The following is a 20,704-nucleotide window of genomic DNA, read 5'->3' on the forward strand; positions in this document are numbered from 1 at the left end:
CTCTTCTCTGCCCAGACTTGCTCAGTCAGCGACGTATCTGAAAATCAAAGAAGAAGAAGATGATGATGATGATGATATTGACTTGCACAGTCAGTTTAGAGGTAATTAGTTATGTCTTCATAAATATATATCTTTTTGATTTCAAGAGGAATTCTTTTTAGAATTAAAAAAATCGTAAAGAAATGACTACTAAACAGCTCATTCAAACCTTAGAGACACAACATTTAAATTTAAAAATCACATCAACAAGCAACATGAAAATACAAACATAAAGGGTTTTGTTTTCATGTTGTAAAGTACAGAGCTTAAATCACCAACCACACAGACACTTAATTGAAACATACTGACAACAAATACAAAGCACATTCCCCAAAGGGGAATACAGCGGAACTCTGTTTATCTGTGCACTTGGGGCGACTTAGGATGTCTGAAATTCGCGGATAAATAAGGTGTCATTGCGTGTGACTAGAATGCATGAATAAAATACAGAAACTAGTAGTGTAAACCAAATTATCGTTTACTGAAGATGTATGCAGTACAATATATTACAAAAGCAGAAGAATGTTTTAAAATTTGTTTACTTTGACAGTGATACTCCAAGCAAAATCTTTTCAAAATGCATTACACCTCCAACCCCATTTCTGTAGCTTTTTCTGTTACCACAAAAAAATAACTAATAAAAAATAAATGTACTACAAAAAAATAATATAAAGCTACAAGATCTTAAGACATTTTATAATGGGAATAAACTATTCAGAGCTCACAATTATTATCGCTAATTTATTCCATGCATTAATATTACATAATGGTAACTAAGTGTTGCTAGTTTTCTGGGATTTCAAACAAAATAATACAATAATATTACATTTTTTAACTTTCAAACTGAATAAACAAGCCTGCTGTGTAATTTAAACTTATGTTACATTTCAACAAAATACATACCAGCAGAAGTGTTTTTTTTTTTCTTTTTCGTAACAACTGTAGAGGTTTGTATATACAGGTACCTGCAAAATGAAAATGTATTTACAGAATACATTTATAGAACTTTCGATTAAACTACTGATACCACATAAATCTTGGAATTTACCTTGGTGGATGTAAAAAGTTAATATGAAAAAATTGCTCTTCATTGCTGTTTTACAAGAAGTTGAATTTGTTTTGAATTGATGGCCTCTAATGTAACTGGTTAGTAAAACAATATAGGTACTGTTTTATAAATAGCCTGCCCGCGTAGTGTTGTTGGTACATAGCAACTACAACTACTAAATTGACATCTACTGTACACATGTATCGTCCCTTATTTTTGGCCCACTGACATGAGTGTTCTGTTACTATGTGGGTATCCGCTGAGAAGCAAGAGAGACACAGCGGGTTTGAAGTAAAAAAAAAGCCACTCGGGTGTCCAGGTTTTAATTACAGGCAGTTGCAGTAACAGATGGCCGACACTAGGGTACTAGCAGTGGTATCCCTAATGCTGGTGAACATACACAAACACAGTGTACATAATTACAAAAATGCAAAACAAAACACAGAGGGGGGAAAAACAACTAAGAAACAAAAGGTGGCCAAACTCAGGCTGTGCACTGCTCCCACTAAAAGAGAGGTCCCGCTTCAGGAACCTTCTCCCTACACAAACTAAATAAACTAAGCTAATCCTGGTTAAACACAAGGTGGTCCTCAATCTTGGTTCACTTTCCCTGGCTATCCACACAGCCATGAGTCTCCACGCTGGTACACAAAGAACAGAACAAACAAATCGCTTTTTAAAGGCATATGGCCAGAGTTAATTGATAATCGATTATTCAATTAACACCTGGCCACATGCTGCAGGTTAAGTTTCAATTAGGCAGTCTAGCCTCCCAGCCCTGCCATATCTAGCACATACTTGCTTGTGAAAATTAAACATTTTTTATTTTTAAACCAAACTAAAAAAATGTCATTACAAAACCCCACCAACAATACATTATTTACAGGGCAGGCCTCAGCCCTGCCAAACCATCATTATAGTCATTAGTCAGTGTGTCTTAATGTGGCAATTTAGGTGCAAATGATATTTCTGAATATATATTGTTCTCAAATGAAATATTTGTCAATATTTGCAGGCATTTGTGGACATTAAATTGTTTTTGTGAATAGGGTATGTTTGTTTCTGTAAAGGGAACATTTTAAACTATTTGTTTTGACTACTGAGTCATGCCAGCGGTACTTACAGTAAGCACAGGCCTGAGTAATTTCTTTGGATTAGAATTGATCTTTAACTGTAACATTATATTTTAAGCATACACATAAAAATAGTATAATACTTTTCAAATGTGCCACTTTGGTATTAATTCATCCATGTGTGTGAAAAATAAATATTAGCCCTTGCCTCAAACTGCCATGGCTGATGATGTTGGAGTAAAGTGGTTTAATGACGACGCACAATGCTGACTTTCTGACTGGAGTCGTTATAACATATGCGTTTCATAAACTCTGTGGCAGGGTGAAAGATGTGCTAGAGCACAGGTGTGTGTGCAGAATATTAGGTTGGCAGGGCGGGGGTTAAATTCCTCCCTGTCTAAACGCGTGGGAATGTGGCTGGAGACATAAATTGAATAAATGATTAATGATTAATTAGGCTCCAGCCACCGGTGTCGATTACGGTTGTTAGTGTTAAGAATTAATGTCGGTGGTGGTGGATGTTCGTGTTGCTGTGCTTATGTTCATGAGTTTTTGTCTAGACCTTTTGTTTTGTGAATGTATTTTGTTTGGTCCACTGTTTGTTTATTAAACGGGTGTGATAGCGCTTCACTGCAGATTTCATGTCTCTGAGTCTCCCTTCCTGGCAGAAACACCATTGCCAGTGATGGTACCCTGTCACAAACCCTCAGAGCCGTTCCAGTTTGCAGCGAACATTTGTTTCCCATTGTCCAGCTTTTCTTATTCCAGGTCCAAAGGTGTACAGTATTATCTGAGCTAGTTGTAATTATCTTCAAACTGTGGAAATCAGTTTGGTCATTTTAAAATGTAGTAGAATTGTAATGGTAAAGTGGTAAAATACATGGTACTTTTGGGTTGTGAGCAATTTGGAAATAAGATTTTTAAACATGCCTTGGAAATTGACTTATTGAGGTCAGTCTTTTCACTGCCACTTTTATTTTGCCTCCAGTGTCTTATTTAATCAACTCATATCTCAGACACCATTTGTAAATAAACTATAATAATTGCATTGCATTTTTGGATGATGGAAATCATATATTTATGTATGCAATACATTGGCAACTTGGCTCCCTGAATTAATAAGAGAACGGGCTGGACACGCAATGTGACCTTCAAAATGTTGAAGCATTCAGAAGGACATCCTTTCGTGCTTACTGTTTTTTTTTTTTTTTTTTTTTTTTTTTATACTGCTAGGAGTTTTTTTTGTTTTATTTTGTTTTTTTAAGGACTTAGTCTGAAGAATCATCAGAAACATCATCCCTGCTAAGCTTACTCAATATTTGACACTGGGAAGTTATTCTGCATCTCTTTTTGCATGAAAGCATCTTTTAAACTGTTAAAAACAAAACAAAACAAAAAAAAACCTATGTGGTAGTTCTTTCACCCAATGAATATCATTCCTCTAGTGCTGCGAAAACATTTAAGACATAATTGATTGTTGCTTTGATGATTTACAATCTGAGCACTCCGATACAGTTAAAGGGTTTGATCCCCTAGAGATGATTGATGTCAGTTAGGATAATGTATCATTCCAGTTGAAGCAATTGAAGAGCATGCGTTTGTTCTGATTGTTATAGAGAAGAATGTACATGTTTTTTTCATTATCTTCATTTCCTCATAAATTCTTCTAGTCATGCGGCTGTATCATAAGTGTGTTATGTGTTTACTGTGAGTGGCTTATATGCTTTTTAGTTCATAGTACAGCACAGTATCTGAAATTACTAATGATAGATACAGCATGTTGTATTTTTTAGAGTTGAGGTGGGAGACTGGTGGGTGGAGGAGTAAAGGCCTCCACACACCACATTCGATGCAATTTTTCATTGGGCGACAAGATACTTTCGCAGCGACATGACCATACACACAGAAGCAACACAGAGACGATGCGACAGATTGGAAAACTGCCAGATTAATTAAACTATCCAAGTTTCCTGTAGACAAAACTATGATCAAGACTGGTACATATATTTGTGAACATGACTGTAGTAATTATGAGTGCCTTCTCCGACGGTATTTCAACTTATATGGCAATAAATCATACATACCAGGCCTTTGAAATTGACTTTCAAGTCTGTGTTTTTATAATTGCGATGACTTTTGTCATAAAACTCTGGGTATTCTTCCACAGCAAGTATTTTTTCCTCCATCATTTTTGATACTACTTCACCCTGGACCACATGCATTGAATCTTTTCTCTGACTGGTCAGTTCCGTAGCTGCTGCACGAGAAAATTGTAAAAATAAATGTCAATTCATTTTTCTTTTTGCATCACTTCAGTGGCATTGTGAACGGCTTGTATCAAAAATACATGTTTTATTTTTTTCTGTTGTGGTGCGGTGTCTCCCTCGAATTTAAGATGCAGCCCAAATTTCCCATCTTGAGCTTGAGGGAAAAAAAATAATCAAATAGATGCATTTACAAAGATGCATTTTCTCATATAAAAAACGATGTATGGAGGCAGTTTGCAGCCTGCTGTCACACAGAGCATTACAGTTATGCATGCTTCTCATTTCCAGTCTGCTGTCACACAGAGCATTACAGTTATGCATGCTTCTCATTTCCAGTCTGCTGTCACATAGAGCATTATAGTTATGCATGCTTCTCTTTTCCAGTCTGCTGTCACACAGAGCATTATAGTTATGCATGCTTCTCTTTTCCAGTCTGCTGTCACACAGAGCATTACAGTTATGCATGCTTCTCATTTCCAGTCTGCTGTCACACAGAGCATTACAGTTATGCGCTGCTTCTCATTTCTCATTTCCACATGTTTTTCTTCCTTTTTGTGAACTGTGGTATTGCTTGGCAAGTAGAAAAATACGGGGTTCTGAAATTCTAAAAGCTCTTCAAATTCCTCAGGAAGCTAATGATGCTTTGTGACAGGGAGGACCCTGTCGCTGTTTTAGCTATGCTGCTGCTGTGGTAAACAGGAAGGCTTACCCGGAAAGGAGGTCCTGATTGGCTGGGGGACGTACCTAGGGAGCCTATGCCTGTTTAAGAATACATCAGCGCAAGTTTGAGGCTACTGCACCACAGCCTTGCATGGAGCGAAAGCTTGTTTTGTTTACATCGAAGAGGAGAGTGTCCTCTCCGCAGGATAACTACTACGGAACCCTTCAACTGCCAATCACTTTGCTGTTTATGTACTCGGGCAGTCACTTTTATTGCCGATTTTAATACACATCACTGTGCTGTACTCGAATAAGACACAGGCCATTTTTGAGAAGAAAAACTTGGTTTACAAAGTGCATCTTTAATTTGAAGGATTACGGTACTTTTTTAAACTTAGAGTTGGAAGACATAAAAGGACACCAAATTACAATCCACAAACTTGTAAGGTTAATTTAAGGACTTAAAAAAACTTTTTTTTGGTATAACTGTGGTTATGTGACACAGTTTTTCATTCAAAAAAGCATGCATTTAGATGTGAAACCTTTGATAAATCAAGGGCTAAAATCAAGCATACTTTAATGTTTTTGCTTCTAGGTTTTATCTTGGCTTGTCTTACATTTTAAGAAAGGATTTTTTTTTTTGTTCTCTTCAAGTTCAAGTACCTAATTATACATGTTATATTCAGTAAGGTTTTCATTACTAAATGCTTTTGGTGATTTAATGGTTTGTTTAGCTTGTTTCTTTTGTTTTGTTTTATTTTCTAAAGCTATTGTCGCCAGTTTGTTTTCACTACATTTAAATGGCAACAGTTTTATTAAACAGTGCATTGAACTACTCAGTCTGCCAAAGTTTGCTAGTGTTACCAAAAACAGAGAGGGTTATTATACTCAAGACAGACATGCCAAGAATGATTGGCAAAAATAGCTAAAGACCCTTAATTGTTACAGAATCAGAAGGGTTACCCACCAGCCTGGTGGGTATGAGGTGAGTTCCAACTGCTGCACTGTGCAGAATCAACCATATCTTGATCTATTACACAAAGAGTTCAAATACATAGAAAGAATACATCATCTTCTGTATATTCTAAATGATAAATCTGTGAAAATGTGCATAGTTATTCCCCAGGGATATAATGATGGCAGACGAACATACATATGTGCTGTACTTCGATTATTTAGTATAAAGTATTGAGAATATTAAGTTCTGGAGATATGGGGGTGTCTGTCGGTACCACTTACATTTATCCATATCTGGAGAGTCGCTTATGAAATTGTGATAAACATTTTATTGCAAATGATTATTCTCTACTGTTCTGTACATACTGTCAATGGGCGCGATGTATGTTATTAACATGTTTGTTATAACGGTCACCATTGTACTGTAATGATGTAAATCCTCAGTGATTCATAAACAGTTAGAATTATTTGAAACTAACTGTTTCTTAGGACCAACATTTTATTAATATTTAGTTCTAGTATACAAGTGGTTTTGGGGGGGTCTAAGTACCGTAGCCCTTCTGTCCTCCTTGATTTTGTCTTGTTACCATAGTAGCAAATTAGAGCTTTCTCTTCAGTACTGCAGCAACATGAGTCAGCCTGTAACTAGGGCAAAACATATAATGCTCTCATTTCTGTACTGTGGCAGCAGCATGATTTCACCTGTTGCCATGGCAGCACATTAGAGGTGTATGAACGCATTAGCGTTTGTATTACCCAAAAGGAAAACAATAATGTCTATACTTTAGACAGATCAATTAAGATTAAATAATAATTCATGACAAGCAATTGCCAGACACTGACCCCAGCAATTTTGCAGAACGTTGGTGTAACATTATTTCTCTTTTTAAAATAATAACATACAATTGTGTCCATATTTATTCCACACGACTGCTGGGCTGTAGTGTAGTACCATACACATATAGTCGATACATGTTTATGACTATGGTTCCACAGTCGAGAGACACAGCAACTGAGGCCCTGTCACCAAAATGTGCATTACAGTTTTAAAACCAGGGGCTTCATTCTACCAAATATTTGTTGATTAATCTAACAAAGTTAGATGTAATCAATCGATTTATGCAATCGTTCATTTTATAAAATAACTGGTAAATAGATATACAGTGCCTTGCAAAAGTATTCAGACCCCTGACCAATTCTCTCATATTACTGAATTACAAATGGTACATTGAAATTTCGTTCTGTTTGATATTTTATTTTTAAACACTGAAACTCAGAATCAATTATTGTAAGGTGACATTGGTTTTATGTTGTGAAATATTTTTAAGAAAAATAAAAAACTGAAATATCTTGCTTGCATAAGTATTCAACCCCTGTGCTGTGGAAGCTCCCAGTTTGCATCGATGAAAGACATTGCCCTAACGAGGACACAGTTACCTTGCCATTGGCCTCCACCTGTGAACCATTAAAGTTAACATTTTCTGGATAAAAACCCCACTGTTGAAGGATCATTGGTAAGGCTGTGAATCTGAAGGAAAATGAAGACCAAAGAGCATTCTATAGAGGTTAGAGATAAAGTAATACAAATGCATATATTGGGAAAGGGTACAAAATAATATCCAAGTGTTGGATATCCCAGTGAACACAGTTGGATCAATAATCAGGAAGTGGAAGCTGCATCACACCACTCAGACACTACCAAGAAAAGGCTGTCCCTCAAAACTCAGCGCTCAAAGAAGAAGGAGACTTGTGAGAGAAGCCACAGAGAGGCCAACAATCACTTTGAAGGAGCTACAGAGTTCAGCTGCTTGGAGTGGAGTAATGGTGCACCAGTCAACCCTATCAAGAGCTCTGCATAACACTGGCCTGTATGGGAGGGTGGCAAGAAAGAAGCCGTTACTCAAAAAGTACCATCTGAAAGCACGTCTGGAGTTTGCCAGAAAGCATGAGAGTGACCCAGCTGCGATGTGGGAAAAGGTTTTGTGTTCAGATGAGACCAAGATAGAGCTTTTTGGCCAAAACTCAAAGCGCTATGTGTGGCGCAAACCTAACACTGCCCATGCCTCAAGACACACCATCCCTACAGTGAAGTGTGGTGGTGGCAGCATCATGCTGTGGGGATGCTTCTGATCAGCAGGGACTGGGCATCTTGTTACAATTGAAGGAAGAATGGATGGAGTAAAATACAGGAAAATACTGCAAGATAATCTGCTTCAGTCTGCTAAAAAACTGAAGCTTGGGAGGAAATTCACCTTTCAGCAGGACAATGATCCCAAGCACAAGGCCAAAGCAACATTGGAGTGGCTCAAGAACAAAAAGGTGAATGTCCTACAGTGGCCCAGTCAAAGTCCTGATCTCAATCCCATTGAGAATCTGTGGCACTATTTGAAAATTGCGGTCCACAAGCGTCGTCCAACCAACCTGAACAACCTGGAGCAAATCTGCCAAGACGAATGGGCCAAAATCACTCCGACACTGTGTGCATAGCTGGTACATACTTACCCCAAAGGACTTAAAGCTGTTATTGCAGCGAAAGGTGGCTCTACCAAATATTAATGTGTGGGGGTTGAATACTTATGCAAACAAGATATTTCAGTTTTTTATTTTTCTTAAAAATATTTCCCAACATAAAACCAATGTCACCTTACAAAAATTGATTTTGAGTTTAAGTGTTTTAAAATAAAATTGAACAGAACGAAATTTCAATGTATCATTTGTAATTCGGTAATACGAGAGAATTGGTCAAGGGTCTGAATACTTTTGCAAGGCACTGTATATATAAAGGTCTGTATACATTAAAACAATACTTGTGCCCTTCAATAAATCAAATTGACAAGAAAACCAGAGGAAATGATAATATTGCTCTGGATAAACCCTCCCAGGGGCTTCGTTCTCTGCTTGTATCTGGGACAGCTTGGATTTGACTAATACTGAAGTGCTGATTTTTTTAAAAGACAGCATTAGTTACTCAACAGATAACAAGTAATGAAAACATAATTACTCTGTTAAATACCAACAACTGTTGACGTCCAATTTAAAAAAAAAAAAAAAAAAAAAACTCAAGGGATGGTATGGATGGAGCCAGATTTTAATTACAAGCATATTGGAACTCCAAGGATAGAGCTCGGGCCACTGCCACCTCAGTAGTAGACCAGAAGTGATCCAATTCTCCTGACACCAAATCTGCAGTAGATTTAATGTATGCAACATTTTGGCGATTGTAGGTATTTAGATGTAATCTTGTAACAGTAAATACATCTTGTCGTAAGTGGTCCAGATAAGCTGCGTACTGAAGGTTGTACACATTTAAAAAAATAGGAATTATGTATGAGATGCTTACCAGTTTTGCTGCTTAGCTGGAGTTCAAGCTTCTTGTACTTTGTTGGTTCTTGGCATCTCAGTGACCAATTGTGAAAATACGCATGCAGTAGCGAGAGAATGGATCATAGAAATGCAGGGACAGCTAATTGTGGAAACACGTGACCAATAACTTTGGGTTTTAATAAAAAAAAAATAAAAACGTAGTTGAATCCACTCACTTGCAGTGCATATTTGTAGCGGTGAATAAGTGACTGGATTCTTGGTCCTTAGGATTTCTCGCCACTATTGTAGTTTCACCTAACCTAATCTACCAATTTACCTCTGTGAACCGAATGTTTGGAAGGCAGATTTATATAATAAACACAATATTCTTTGTTTGGAGAGAGTCGGGATGCTTTATGTTGCTATAGCAAGGCTATCACTAAGGAATACAGTATTATCGTTTCTTTATTTGCATTAGTGCAGTATCGTTACAGTTTTTTTTTTAGAAATATACAGTATGTGCATGCAGGCCTTTTGTTAAGTATACTCAATCTGCATTGTTGGAATAAAATAAAAAAAGTCCTGTTTCATCATTTATTTGCTGCACAGCCATATCGTTTGTGGTCAGTAAAGCAAATAAAAATAATTTATGTTTTTGTTTTTATTGCAAGACCAAGAACTGTATTTGTTCATTAGTTCAAGTAATTACAGTTTTAATTACAGTTAAAATATAAGGCTATGGTTAATGCATGCCCCAGTACAGTATAAGGAAATATTGTATTTTACTCACCCAAAATACATTTTACGCACATAGGGGTCTATTCATTAAAGTACTTGCCAATTGTCCCAGTTAATCACATTTTGTTTAAAACTACTGAAAGTCGTCCTTATGGATATTCATAAAATGATATGTGCAGACAGGTGACTGTCGCTAAGCAATCTATGACTGGGCATTAGTCGTTCAAGAATGAAATTCTCCTCCTTTTGATAACATCATCATCAGTGTTCCCTGAGTGCCCTCGGTAGCTGTTGAAAACATAGTCTAAAGGAATCTACCGACAGCAGTACAAAGGTTAATCAATCGATCAATCTTTATTTTATATAGCACCTTTCATAGTGGAACACCATTACAAAGCACTTGACAAGATGCAGTAAATGCAAGAAAATCGATTATACTTCAAATGCAGAGAAATGCATAATACATGATATACAGCGGAAAGTGCATAATACATGAAATAGTACACTAAATACAGTGGAAAGTGCAGAATACAAGAAAGTGACAATACATGAAATAGTAGCAGCAGCTAATAACATATATCAGGCTTAAGGAGCATGGAAAGCAAGAGAGAACAGGTGGGTTTTGAGAGTTGATTTAAAGCGAGCTACAGTCGAAGCATCACGCACCAAAGTTGGGAGAGAGTTCCAAAGAGACGGAGCCATGAATCTAAATGAGAGTTGTCCAAAGTACATGCAAGCACGCCAAAGAGGCAAACATGAAAATTCCTGACTGATAGAAAAAGGTTTGAAAAATTAACATAAACTGTATGGTCCAAAAGCCTTTTTTTTTTTTTTAAGAGGAGGGCATATGCGCAATTGTAAGGGTGCTTATGATTAGAATTTGTTTAGGTTACCACAAAAAAATGTAAAGTTAAAAATAAGAAATGCTGCTATGTTATCCGGGATATTGAAATAAATAAACAGATATTTATTTAATAAATATACTTGGTTGATTTTTCTTTAACTATGGAAAACATGTCTTTCTGTGCTACCTTGTCTGTTTGCGTCTGCTGGAACAGGTGCTGCTGCTGCTTCTGTGGGGTAAGGCACATTTTGGTCCCCTTCTTTTGACAACAATGTTGTGCAAGATACACCATGCAGTCGTGATGCAGCACTCCTTGTCAGGATTGTACTGAAGTGCACATCCTGACCTATCCAGGCAACAGGAAGTTAGTCCAAATTGGTATAAAACAAATGCAGTATGACAAATGATGTACTGTTAGTCTCGTGGACAGCAAATTGTATAACAGTGCACAGCAGTATAATAAAATACATATTTTGTATGGTTTATTCTTTAAAAATTGGTGGGAGTGTCTTTTTTAAATGTTCAGATTGCTTGTTTTTACAAAGGTGATCACTTTAAATTTTTAATTGAGACTCCTTAGTTTAAACTTGACCACACCAAGCGTTCAATAAAACATAGTTGTCGACAGCATTTTGCTGTCATTCAGGTTTATGATTAGGTTTATGATATATTGTAACACAGGAGGGAATAGCCTCCCTGCATAAAATGTTTAATTGTTTAATTAGTAATGATCTCCTGCACCTGGCTATCGTTGTAAATGAGAGCCATGTGCAGGGTATTTAAAGAAAGCAGCTGCTGTGTGAAGAAGCCTGTTTGATAGTGTGTTCAAGTCTATGGGCAAAAAAGGTAGCCTTTTTTTAAATAGTGTTTTGTTTTCAGCTGGTAAACAGTCTAGCTGTCCGGTAATTAGTTTGAGTTCCTGTTAATGTTTAGTTAGTGCTTGAAAAGAGCTAGGTGTTTATTTGTTATTAAAAATAGCACATCAGCGCTTTTGAAAACTCAAGTTCCTGTGGTCTGGGTCTGCTTTTAAGGGGCAACGAATCGCTGCTCGGTTACTATCTATATATATATATATATATATATATATATATATATATATATATATATATATATATATATATATATATATATATACAGCTCTGGAAAAAATTAAGACACCACTGCAAAATTATCAGTTTCTCTGGTTTTACTATTTATAGGTATGTGTTTGGGTAAAATGAACATTTTTGTTTTATTCTATAAACTACTGACAACATTTCTCCCAAATTCCAAATAAAAATATTGTCATTTAGAGCATTTATTTGCAGAAAATGACAACTGGTCAAAATAACAAAAAAGATGCAGTGTTGTCAGACCTCGAATAATGCAAAGAAAATAAGTTCAGATTCATTTTTAAACAACACAATATTAATGTTTTAACTTAGGAAGAGTTCAGAAATCAATATTTGGTGGAATAACCCTGATTTTCAAGCACAGCTTTCATGCGTCTTGGCATGCTCTCCACCAGTCTTTCACATTGATGTTGGGTGACTTTATGCCACTCCTGGCGCAAAAATTCAAGCAGCTCGGCTTTGTTTGATGGCTTGTGACCATCCATCTTCCTCTTGATCACATTCCAGAGGTATTCAATGGGGTTCAGGTCTGGAGATTGGGCTGGCCATGACAGGGTCTTGATCTGGTGGTCCTCCATCCACACCTTGATTGACCTGGCTGTGTGGCATGGAGCATTGTCCTGCTGGAAAAACCAATCCTCAGAGTTGGGGAACATTGTCAGAGCAGAAGGAAGCAAGTTTTCTTCCAGGACAACCTTGTACTTGGCTTGATTCATGCCAAAGCTGCCCGATTCCAGCCTTGCTGAAGCACCCCCAGATCATCACGATCCTCCACCACATTTCACAGTGGGTGCGAGACACTGTGGCTTGTAGGCCTCTCCAGGTCTCCGTCTAACCATTAGACGACCAGGTGTTGGGCAAAGCTGAAAATTGGATTCATCTGGGGGTGCTTCAGCAAGGCTGGAATCGGGCAGATTTGTCTTTGTGAAGGGCGCATGACCAGCAGTTGCCAAAAGATTAGTTGCAAGTTTTTAAAAGCAGATTCTGTTAATTACAAAACTTTTTTTTTTTTTTTTTTTTTGTATTAAACAACCATTTATTGTAGAAATGTTATAAGGGGAATAAAATTCTCTTAATTCTTTGTCCCTTAAGTGTACACTTTAAAATCTCAGTCTGAGTACAAATTTGGAGTTAGCAGGTGAAGTGAAAGCTTGATTAGATGGTACAGTATAATAAAGGGGTTTGATTTACAGCTGCACCTGGCTGACTGATTGTGTTAAACTAACATCATCTCCATGTACCAGTGAGTTTTAGCATTCCTCAGTACCTATGCCAAGACTGTACTTAAAACACCAGTTATGATGAAGAAACTATCACACTATATATTATATATAATATATATATATATATATATATATATATATATATATATATATATATATATATATATATATATATATATATATATATATATATATATATATATATATATATATATATATATATATATGTATATATATAATATATATATACATATATATATATATATATATATATATATATATATATGTATATCATAATATGTATGTATATATATATATATTATGTATGTATGTATATTATATATATTATATCTATATAGATATATTATATATATATATATATATTATATATATATATATATATATATATATTATATATAGTTAATAGAATTAAAGAATATCGCTACATTTTTTGTAGGTTATCTATAATTTAGACATATAGCCAACAGGGGTCAGTTTAGATTCAGTCCAGGCTATATAACTGGGGATAAATAAACTATAAACCCAGATTATTAGCAAAGATATAAAGGATAACATTATTGATTTGCATGGTTTAAAGGTCTCTGGGCACTTAAACATATAATGCTTTAAATTGACATATCTGTGAAAATGTAAATGCATTGTACAAGTTTGTAAAAAGTTTGTTACCATTGTAGGCCTCATTAAACTCTGAAAAAAATCAGTTTTTTTTTTTTTTTTTTTAATGCTTAAAATGTTTAAATATAATAAAAATGAGTCACGTTTAATCCTAAATTAAACAATGCAACATTATTTCTAATGCAAGATCAATTCCAAAATGACATTTATTAAAAAAATATATATATATATATAGAGAGAGAGATATATATATAGAGAGAGAGAGAGAGAGAGAGAGAGAGAGAGAGAGAGAGAGAGAGAGTGTTATTCGATGCTTGATCTCTCCACACTTGTTGTATTACTCTGATAACATTGTTAAAATCCATGTCCTATGCAGCTGAAAAAAAAATATGTCAATGCTTACAGCCTGCAGGTAAACTGTAAATAATCTGTCACATTTTTGCAGGCCTTAATTGTATGCTTTATCTTTTACTTGCCTCGATTTCTGTTGCCAGATTTGTTTCTCCTATTTAGGAAAAGGTTTATATTAACCATACTGAAGGGTTCTTTAGTTTAATTTGAGTCCTTAGTTGATTATAAGCACAACGGGGTAACTCAATTGTAAGTCAGTTGGTTTGTGAAAGATCTGCTCTATTCATAATTCATTTCTTTACATAAAAAAAAAAAAAATCAAAACATGTAAAAATTCTGCCTTTTTAAAAGTACGCTTTGTGTATAATGCTAGCTAACATTGCTTTGAAGCTCTGAATAGCACAGAACAAATAGCCTACATCTTCTGAAGAGCAGCATAGCAGAACTAAACAGCTCCCTGTAAATGTTGACATTCGTTGAAAAAAAAAAAAAAAACTGAAGTCCTGTTGAATCCTTGACTTCACTTGTAGCTGCTGGGCTTCCAGTTAATGTAGTTTGACTGCTGGTTATATCCTAACCTTGTGCTATGTAGCTCTGTTGCCCTGGCTGATTTGTAGCTTGTTGACAGCACTTGGCATTGGTATCATTTCTTTTCTGGGGTGGATGAAATCCTCCATTACATCAAGCTCGTTGCCCAAGAGATGTTCAATATTAGGAATGACAGGGTTTCCTCCTGAGGGGCCTGTTGTCAGGCTGAGTCAGCTTAGCAACTGGCATGTTGTCATTGTATTATATTTCCAACTGCCTTGCCCTCTGGACACTTTTGTTCAGAATAATTTGCAGGAATGCAATCTGTTTATTGTGGTTGTCTTAAAGAGAGGCGGCCAACATTGTGATAACTGTAATTTAAGATAAATCAACTACAAAATTACCATTGTTTTATAATCAATAGTAGAAACTTCAAGCTTACAGGGTCACCTTAGAAAATATAAAAATGTATCATCTGTAAAATCTGACAAATCTATAAAGAATCTTTTGTGGCTACAGCTCTGTTTACCTAGAAGAAAATGTATTGTGTATTGTTTGTTGAAAGTTTATGGTAGCTAATAGCCATACCGTGAGACAATACATTTTCCACTAACTAAACAGAGCTGTAACTACAAAATAAACTTCATAGATTTGTCTCCCTTCCATTGCCATCAGATGGTACATTTTTCCATTTTCTAATTGGTATGTATGTAATTGATTCCTTAGCTGGCAGGTGTTCTGAGTCTCCGCACCAGAGCCAACCCTATATAGGGAATATGACTCGTACCTTTAACCTGTGAATTTCCTATTTGTATGCAGTGGTATTTTCTGCGTCCTTATTGCTGTCCTCACTGTCAGCAAAAAAAATCAGATTAGCACTTAATTTGTGGCACGTGCATTTGCAAGCAAGAAGTACATGACCAGACTGTTTGAGTACCCTGTTGCTGCTGCCTGTCAACTGGCTGAAGAGTTTAATAGTCTGTATTCAAGTAGTTTTTTAGGTTTGAAATATTTTCAAACATCTATTATTAAAATATCTATTTCTGCCAATACATGTGATGATGATGTCATCAACATGTCTTTTAAATGCAAATAATTCTTCAGGCTACTATCATGTTAGTCATCCATAACCTCAAACCTACCTCAAAACTCAGGTGAAATAGTAAAACATTTAAGAAACTTCAGTCAAGCAGGAAAATTGTTTTGGCTACTACCTTCATTTCTGTACTAATTTTATGCAATTTTATCTTCCTTTAATATGTTTGGTTAAACAACTAGAATTGTAAAATGTATCCCTCTGCTTAAACAAGCGCATTTTATCCTTTAATTGGCACATTTTTTGCCCGCTCATTAATGGCATTTTGTTAGAATTAATAAATTTAGCAAGGTTTACCTGCATCTAGACAGCAAATAATTTATGGAACAGCAAACTGGCTTCTGAGTAAATTATTACCAGCTAAACTATGTACAGTATCTATAGTGTTGCCATATGTCAAACAGGCTTAACTGAAAGACACAGGTAGAGAACTCCTCTGTCTTGAGGAAAAAAATCGTCAATCAGTTTAGTTTTTGGTCCAATATATATATATAATATATATATATATATATATATATATATATAATATATATATATATATATATATATAGTAATGGCCAGCAATGTGAGAAATCAGACTCCTGTTAAACCTGTTCGTAACTGATCAGACTGGTTATATTGTAGGTTATTGAACCAGAAATCAGTCTTGCCTGTCTGCAGGTCTTGAATTGAAATAACTGTTAAGAAAAAAGCAGTTTTCTTTAACCAGCTCACAGCATGTTTAGCATGATCTTGATGCTTCACATTGCTGGCACATGATTAAAATATATTTTTCAAAACTCTAATCGCATTATAAGTCCTAGAAAGACCTTTCTGTATTGCCAAAGAGGACCAGTCTGTCCAAAACATGGCTTGCCAAACTGTATAAAATAATATAAACAAAACTATAATATGCGTTATTTATGGAACATTAAAAGGTTTTTCTTTTTTTTTTTTCTTTTTTAATTAGTACCATTAATACCCGCCATCAGCAACCCCCTTTGTAGGGTCCCCATTTCTCACAGTATGTGATGTCTTCTAATGTGCGCATTTCAAGGACAGAGTCATATTGCAGCCATATTGCAGCACAAATTGCTTAGTGTCATTTCCCCTACAGGTCATTTTATTTATTTACTCTTTATTTATTTATGCAGTAAGTGCAACAGGTAATTTGCAGCTGACTTGGTAACTAATAGAAAGAAAAAAAACAGTGTGTCTTTACTAGAGCTTATACATTTATATATGCAAGTTTGTCCTGTCACTGTATTCATTGTATTCATTTCAAATTGTAGCTCAGAAGTAAGGGTTGCTAATACATTCAGTATAGTATGGCATTTAGAGTAATTATTGATGTGTGAGTGTTTCATAGTATCATGCGGTAATAGTATTTATTTATTTATTTGTGGCCATAGTGAAGTGTAACACATAATAGTGGTGAATACAAGTTATTTGACTTGGCCTTTTCCATAATGAACCCCCCAAAACAACTTGCCCCCCCCCCCCCCTCCCCCCCCTTAGCGCATACTCTGTCACCAGGCCTATAGGGAAGGTGGTAACTACAGTGGTTCAGAAGTTCACGCAAGTACTATATAGTGTTTTTATTGCCGTCATTGCATTGCATTGCATCCATGGTCAGCAATAGACCATAGAACATTTCTGTATGTAGGGAGTATCAAGAAGATATCTTGAATACTTTGAAAGATACACTTGTTAGTGCTTGTTTTCATTCATCATTGGCAACCATCATTTTAGACCCAACATTTAAAAATAGACAACCTGAGAGTTAATATTGTGGGATTCTTCCAAAAACATATCCAGGTACCTCTATATTCTATATCAAAAGAATCTGAGACAGTCAGATTGGGACAGTCAGATCGTGTCTTTAAGGTTTGACTATGGCCTGGTTTAAATCAAAATTAAGGTGGTGTCATAGCCATTATAAAGTATAGGTAGGGCAGCACCATACATTTTTTATTTAATCCCAGCCCTGGACTTGACATGCAGTTGGAGCAAAAGGTCAATGAACTGGTTTGAAGTAAATTGTTTGATTGGGGTTAATTACATAAAGATTACAAAGTAATAATACACTGAACAAAAATATAAACGTAACATATAAAGTGTTGGTCCCATGTTTGATGAGTTGAAATGATCCCAGAAATTTTCCATATGCGCAAAAACTTATTTATTTCAAATTTTGTGCACATATTTTTAACATCCCTGTTAGTGAGCATTTCTCCTTTGCCAAGATAATCCATCCACCTGACAGGTGTGGCATATCAAGAAGCTGATTAAACAGCATTGTCATTACACAGGTGCAACTTGTGCTAGGGACAATAAAAGGCCACTCTAAAATGTGCAGTTTTGTCACACAACACAATGCCACAGATGTCTGAAGTTTTGAGGGAGCGTGCAGTTGGAATGCTGACTGCAGGAATGTCCACCAGACCTGTTGCCAGAGAATTGAATGTTCATTTCTGTACCATAAGCCATCTCCAACGTCGTTTTAGAGAATAACTAATAACTGTGCAGCATTTATATTTTCAATAACTTCTTTCGGTACATCATTGAATAAAACCATAACACCGTAAAACTGGCAACGAGGTTCGTGGTCATTAAGCCCGTTGCTAAGCAAATGACGCACTGATATTCCTACTGTATTACCATCAAAAGATGACAGTAGCAATGGCTGTACCCAAACTTGTCATTCAGGGTCATAGGTCAGTGAGTGAATAATGACCACTGGTGGCCCTAGTAGGAGGGTTCCACTGTATAATTTTAGCAGTAAATACCTGATTGAGGGCATGTCGGCCACTTCGGGAAACAGACACAGCATTTTCCATGACCACAACCTAAGCAAATATGATTACAATTGTCTGATAAGGTGACCGTTAAAAAATACATTGAAAAATATAAACCTGAACAGTAACTGTTTCCTTTTCAATCATGCATTCATATGTACAGTTCATGGAAGTGTACTGTTCTGGCATTTAAAATTAAGTGTTGAAAGGAGGGTAGATCTTTAAGCTTCCATACTTAGATTGTAAGTGCTGCTGATTATTAAGAGTGTGCTTGTCAATGAAGTCAGTTATGTAAAATAAGGGGTGCAATAATCTTCAGCTGCTTCGAAGTTAATGCTAGAATATGACATGCTGTCTGCAGCTACAGTAGATCTTTATTTCATATATAGCTAACAGCGTTTCCTTAATTGTGAATGATTTTTCGCTTCTGTTTGAATTTGCATTGCTTAATTGGGTAGTTTACTATTTGTATTTAGCCAGTAGAAAGGTCTAAAGAGAAAGCCCTTGGTGGCTGTGCTGCTGAGAGTTCAGAGAAGCTCTTTATTCCTATTGGACCTGGCTGGGTCAGGTGCTCTAAAGTCCTGTGTCACTGTGGAAGGGTGGTGGGTAATTCACTGACACAGGAGACAGACAGGTGGTTTTGGCAACATCGCACAGGTGCCCAGTTTTATTTTGGGGTGCTCTTTTTCTTTTCGCCCGCAGATGGCGCTGTGGGTCCGTGGTCCGCTTACCAACGATGGTAAACAGAGCCACAGAAATACCAAGCGATGGTACACAATACCAGTGCTGTTGCAGGTGCTTCGAAACAATAATTCAAAACAGAAGGCACAAAGAAACAGGGAAAATAAAACAGTAACAAAACTACAAAGAAAAAAGGTGCTGCACTTGACAGCTATATCCCAGTCACCGCTACCCGTGCAACCAGGATCACCGTTCTACACTGCCGGCTAACTAGCCTGCTCTTTTACAATACGCCGGGGTGTGCCCAAGGGTTCCCCGCTCTCCACTGTCTCGCTGTGAAACTCTTTCTTTTTCTTTTTCTCCCGGCTGATTCCCGGTCCTGAATCAGAGCTTCCGCACTCTTGGCGCGTCTAAGTGGGCAGACCTGAGGAAACAGTGGAGCGTTATTTTATAGGGCCAACAATCTCCCAAGACTCGCCTCTCAGTATTTCGGAGAGGGGGAAAGTCCACACACCCACTTTCCCACCTCCCCGTGTCACTGCCATGACTAACAGGCGGTTGTTGGACGAGTGCCGCCCTCTTCCTGCAGCCCTGTGAACACCCCAGCAGAGTCAGCACAGATCTCCCCCTGCTACACTCACTTATTTAAATGACAGGCTCCTGGCAGCAGTCTGTACAGTTTTAGGAAGGCCATCTAATTCTTCAAAAATAATAAAATATTCTTTTAATGCCTTTATTCATTGTGCTCCCTTGGCACATTTTACTCTCTGGCATGTATGTTGCTATAAACCTAATACAGTATTTTAAATGTAACGTAACATTGGTGTTAAAAGAAACCACTGTTTTGCAGCACAGTAAAACCTGTACAATCCTGCTGTGCTTGGGACTGGAACATTGTGGCAGTTTTCTCGTGCTGCTTTTAAGTAGGCAACTTTTGTTTTCAGAATGTATGAAACAGTTTGTCTTGCAGTTTAAAATTTTTCACATAGCTCTTTGTGGTGATTTTGGTAAAAGTTAATTAATTTTTAATATAAAAACTGCACAATTCACACTGGTGCAGCAGGACATGTGAGTATATGCAACATCTTGCTTTCGTTTGTGTATGGGGTATTACACAATCCATTTCAATAGGGATTTGTTCGGGACCCAAAAATCATGCTGAATTATACAAAATGCCGGTATGTAGATGGGCTGGATTATGCTGGTTTTACTGTAATTCTGTAGGGTCCTCAAATATATCTGTTGCTTTTATGGTCTAAATTTCAGCCATTTTGACATTCATGTTGCAGCTGAGTTTGGGAGCATCTGCATTTTACTGATGTTTGTGCTCTTTACATTATAGGTAACTTACCAGTTGTCATTTCATTCAGT

At 36.4% G+C, this 20,704-nt stretch overlaps 1 protein-coding gene across 3 annotated transcripts in view; it reads left to right on the forward strand.

Moving 5' to 3' along the window:
* LOC121314482 (lethal(3)malignant brain tumor-like protein 3) overlaps positions 1 to 20,704 on the forward strand; it is a 102,328-nt gene that overhangs the window by 70,214 nt on the left and 11,410 nt on the right. For all 3 annotated transcript variants that reach the window (XM_041247809.1, XM_041247810.1, XM_041247811.1), the window contains one exon: positions 16 to 101. In XM_041247809.1, coding sequence (XP_041103743.1) covers positions 16 to 101 — 86 coding nt within the window. The remainder of the gene's footprint in view (positions 1 to 15; positions 102 to 20,704) is intronic.

Source organism: Polyodon spathula, chromosome 4 (genome assembly GCF_017654505.1).
Source record: "Polyodon spathula isolate WHYD16114869_AA chromosome 4, ASM1765450v1, whole genome shotgun sequence".
Lineage (NCBI taxonomy): Eukaryota > Metazoa > Chordata > Actinopteri > Acipenseriformes > Polyodontidae > Polyodon > Polyodon spathula.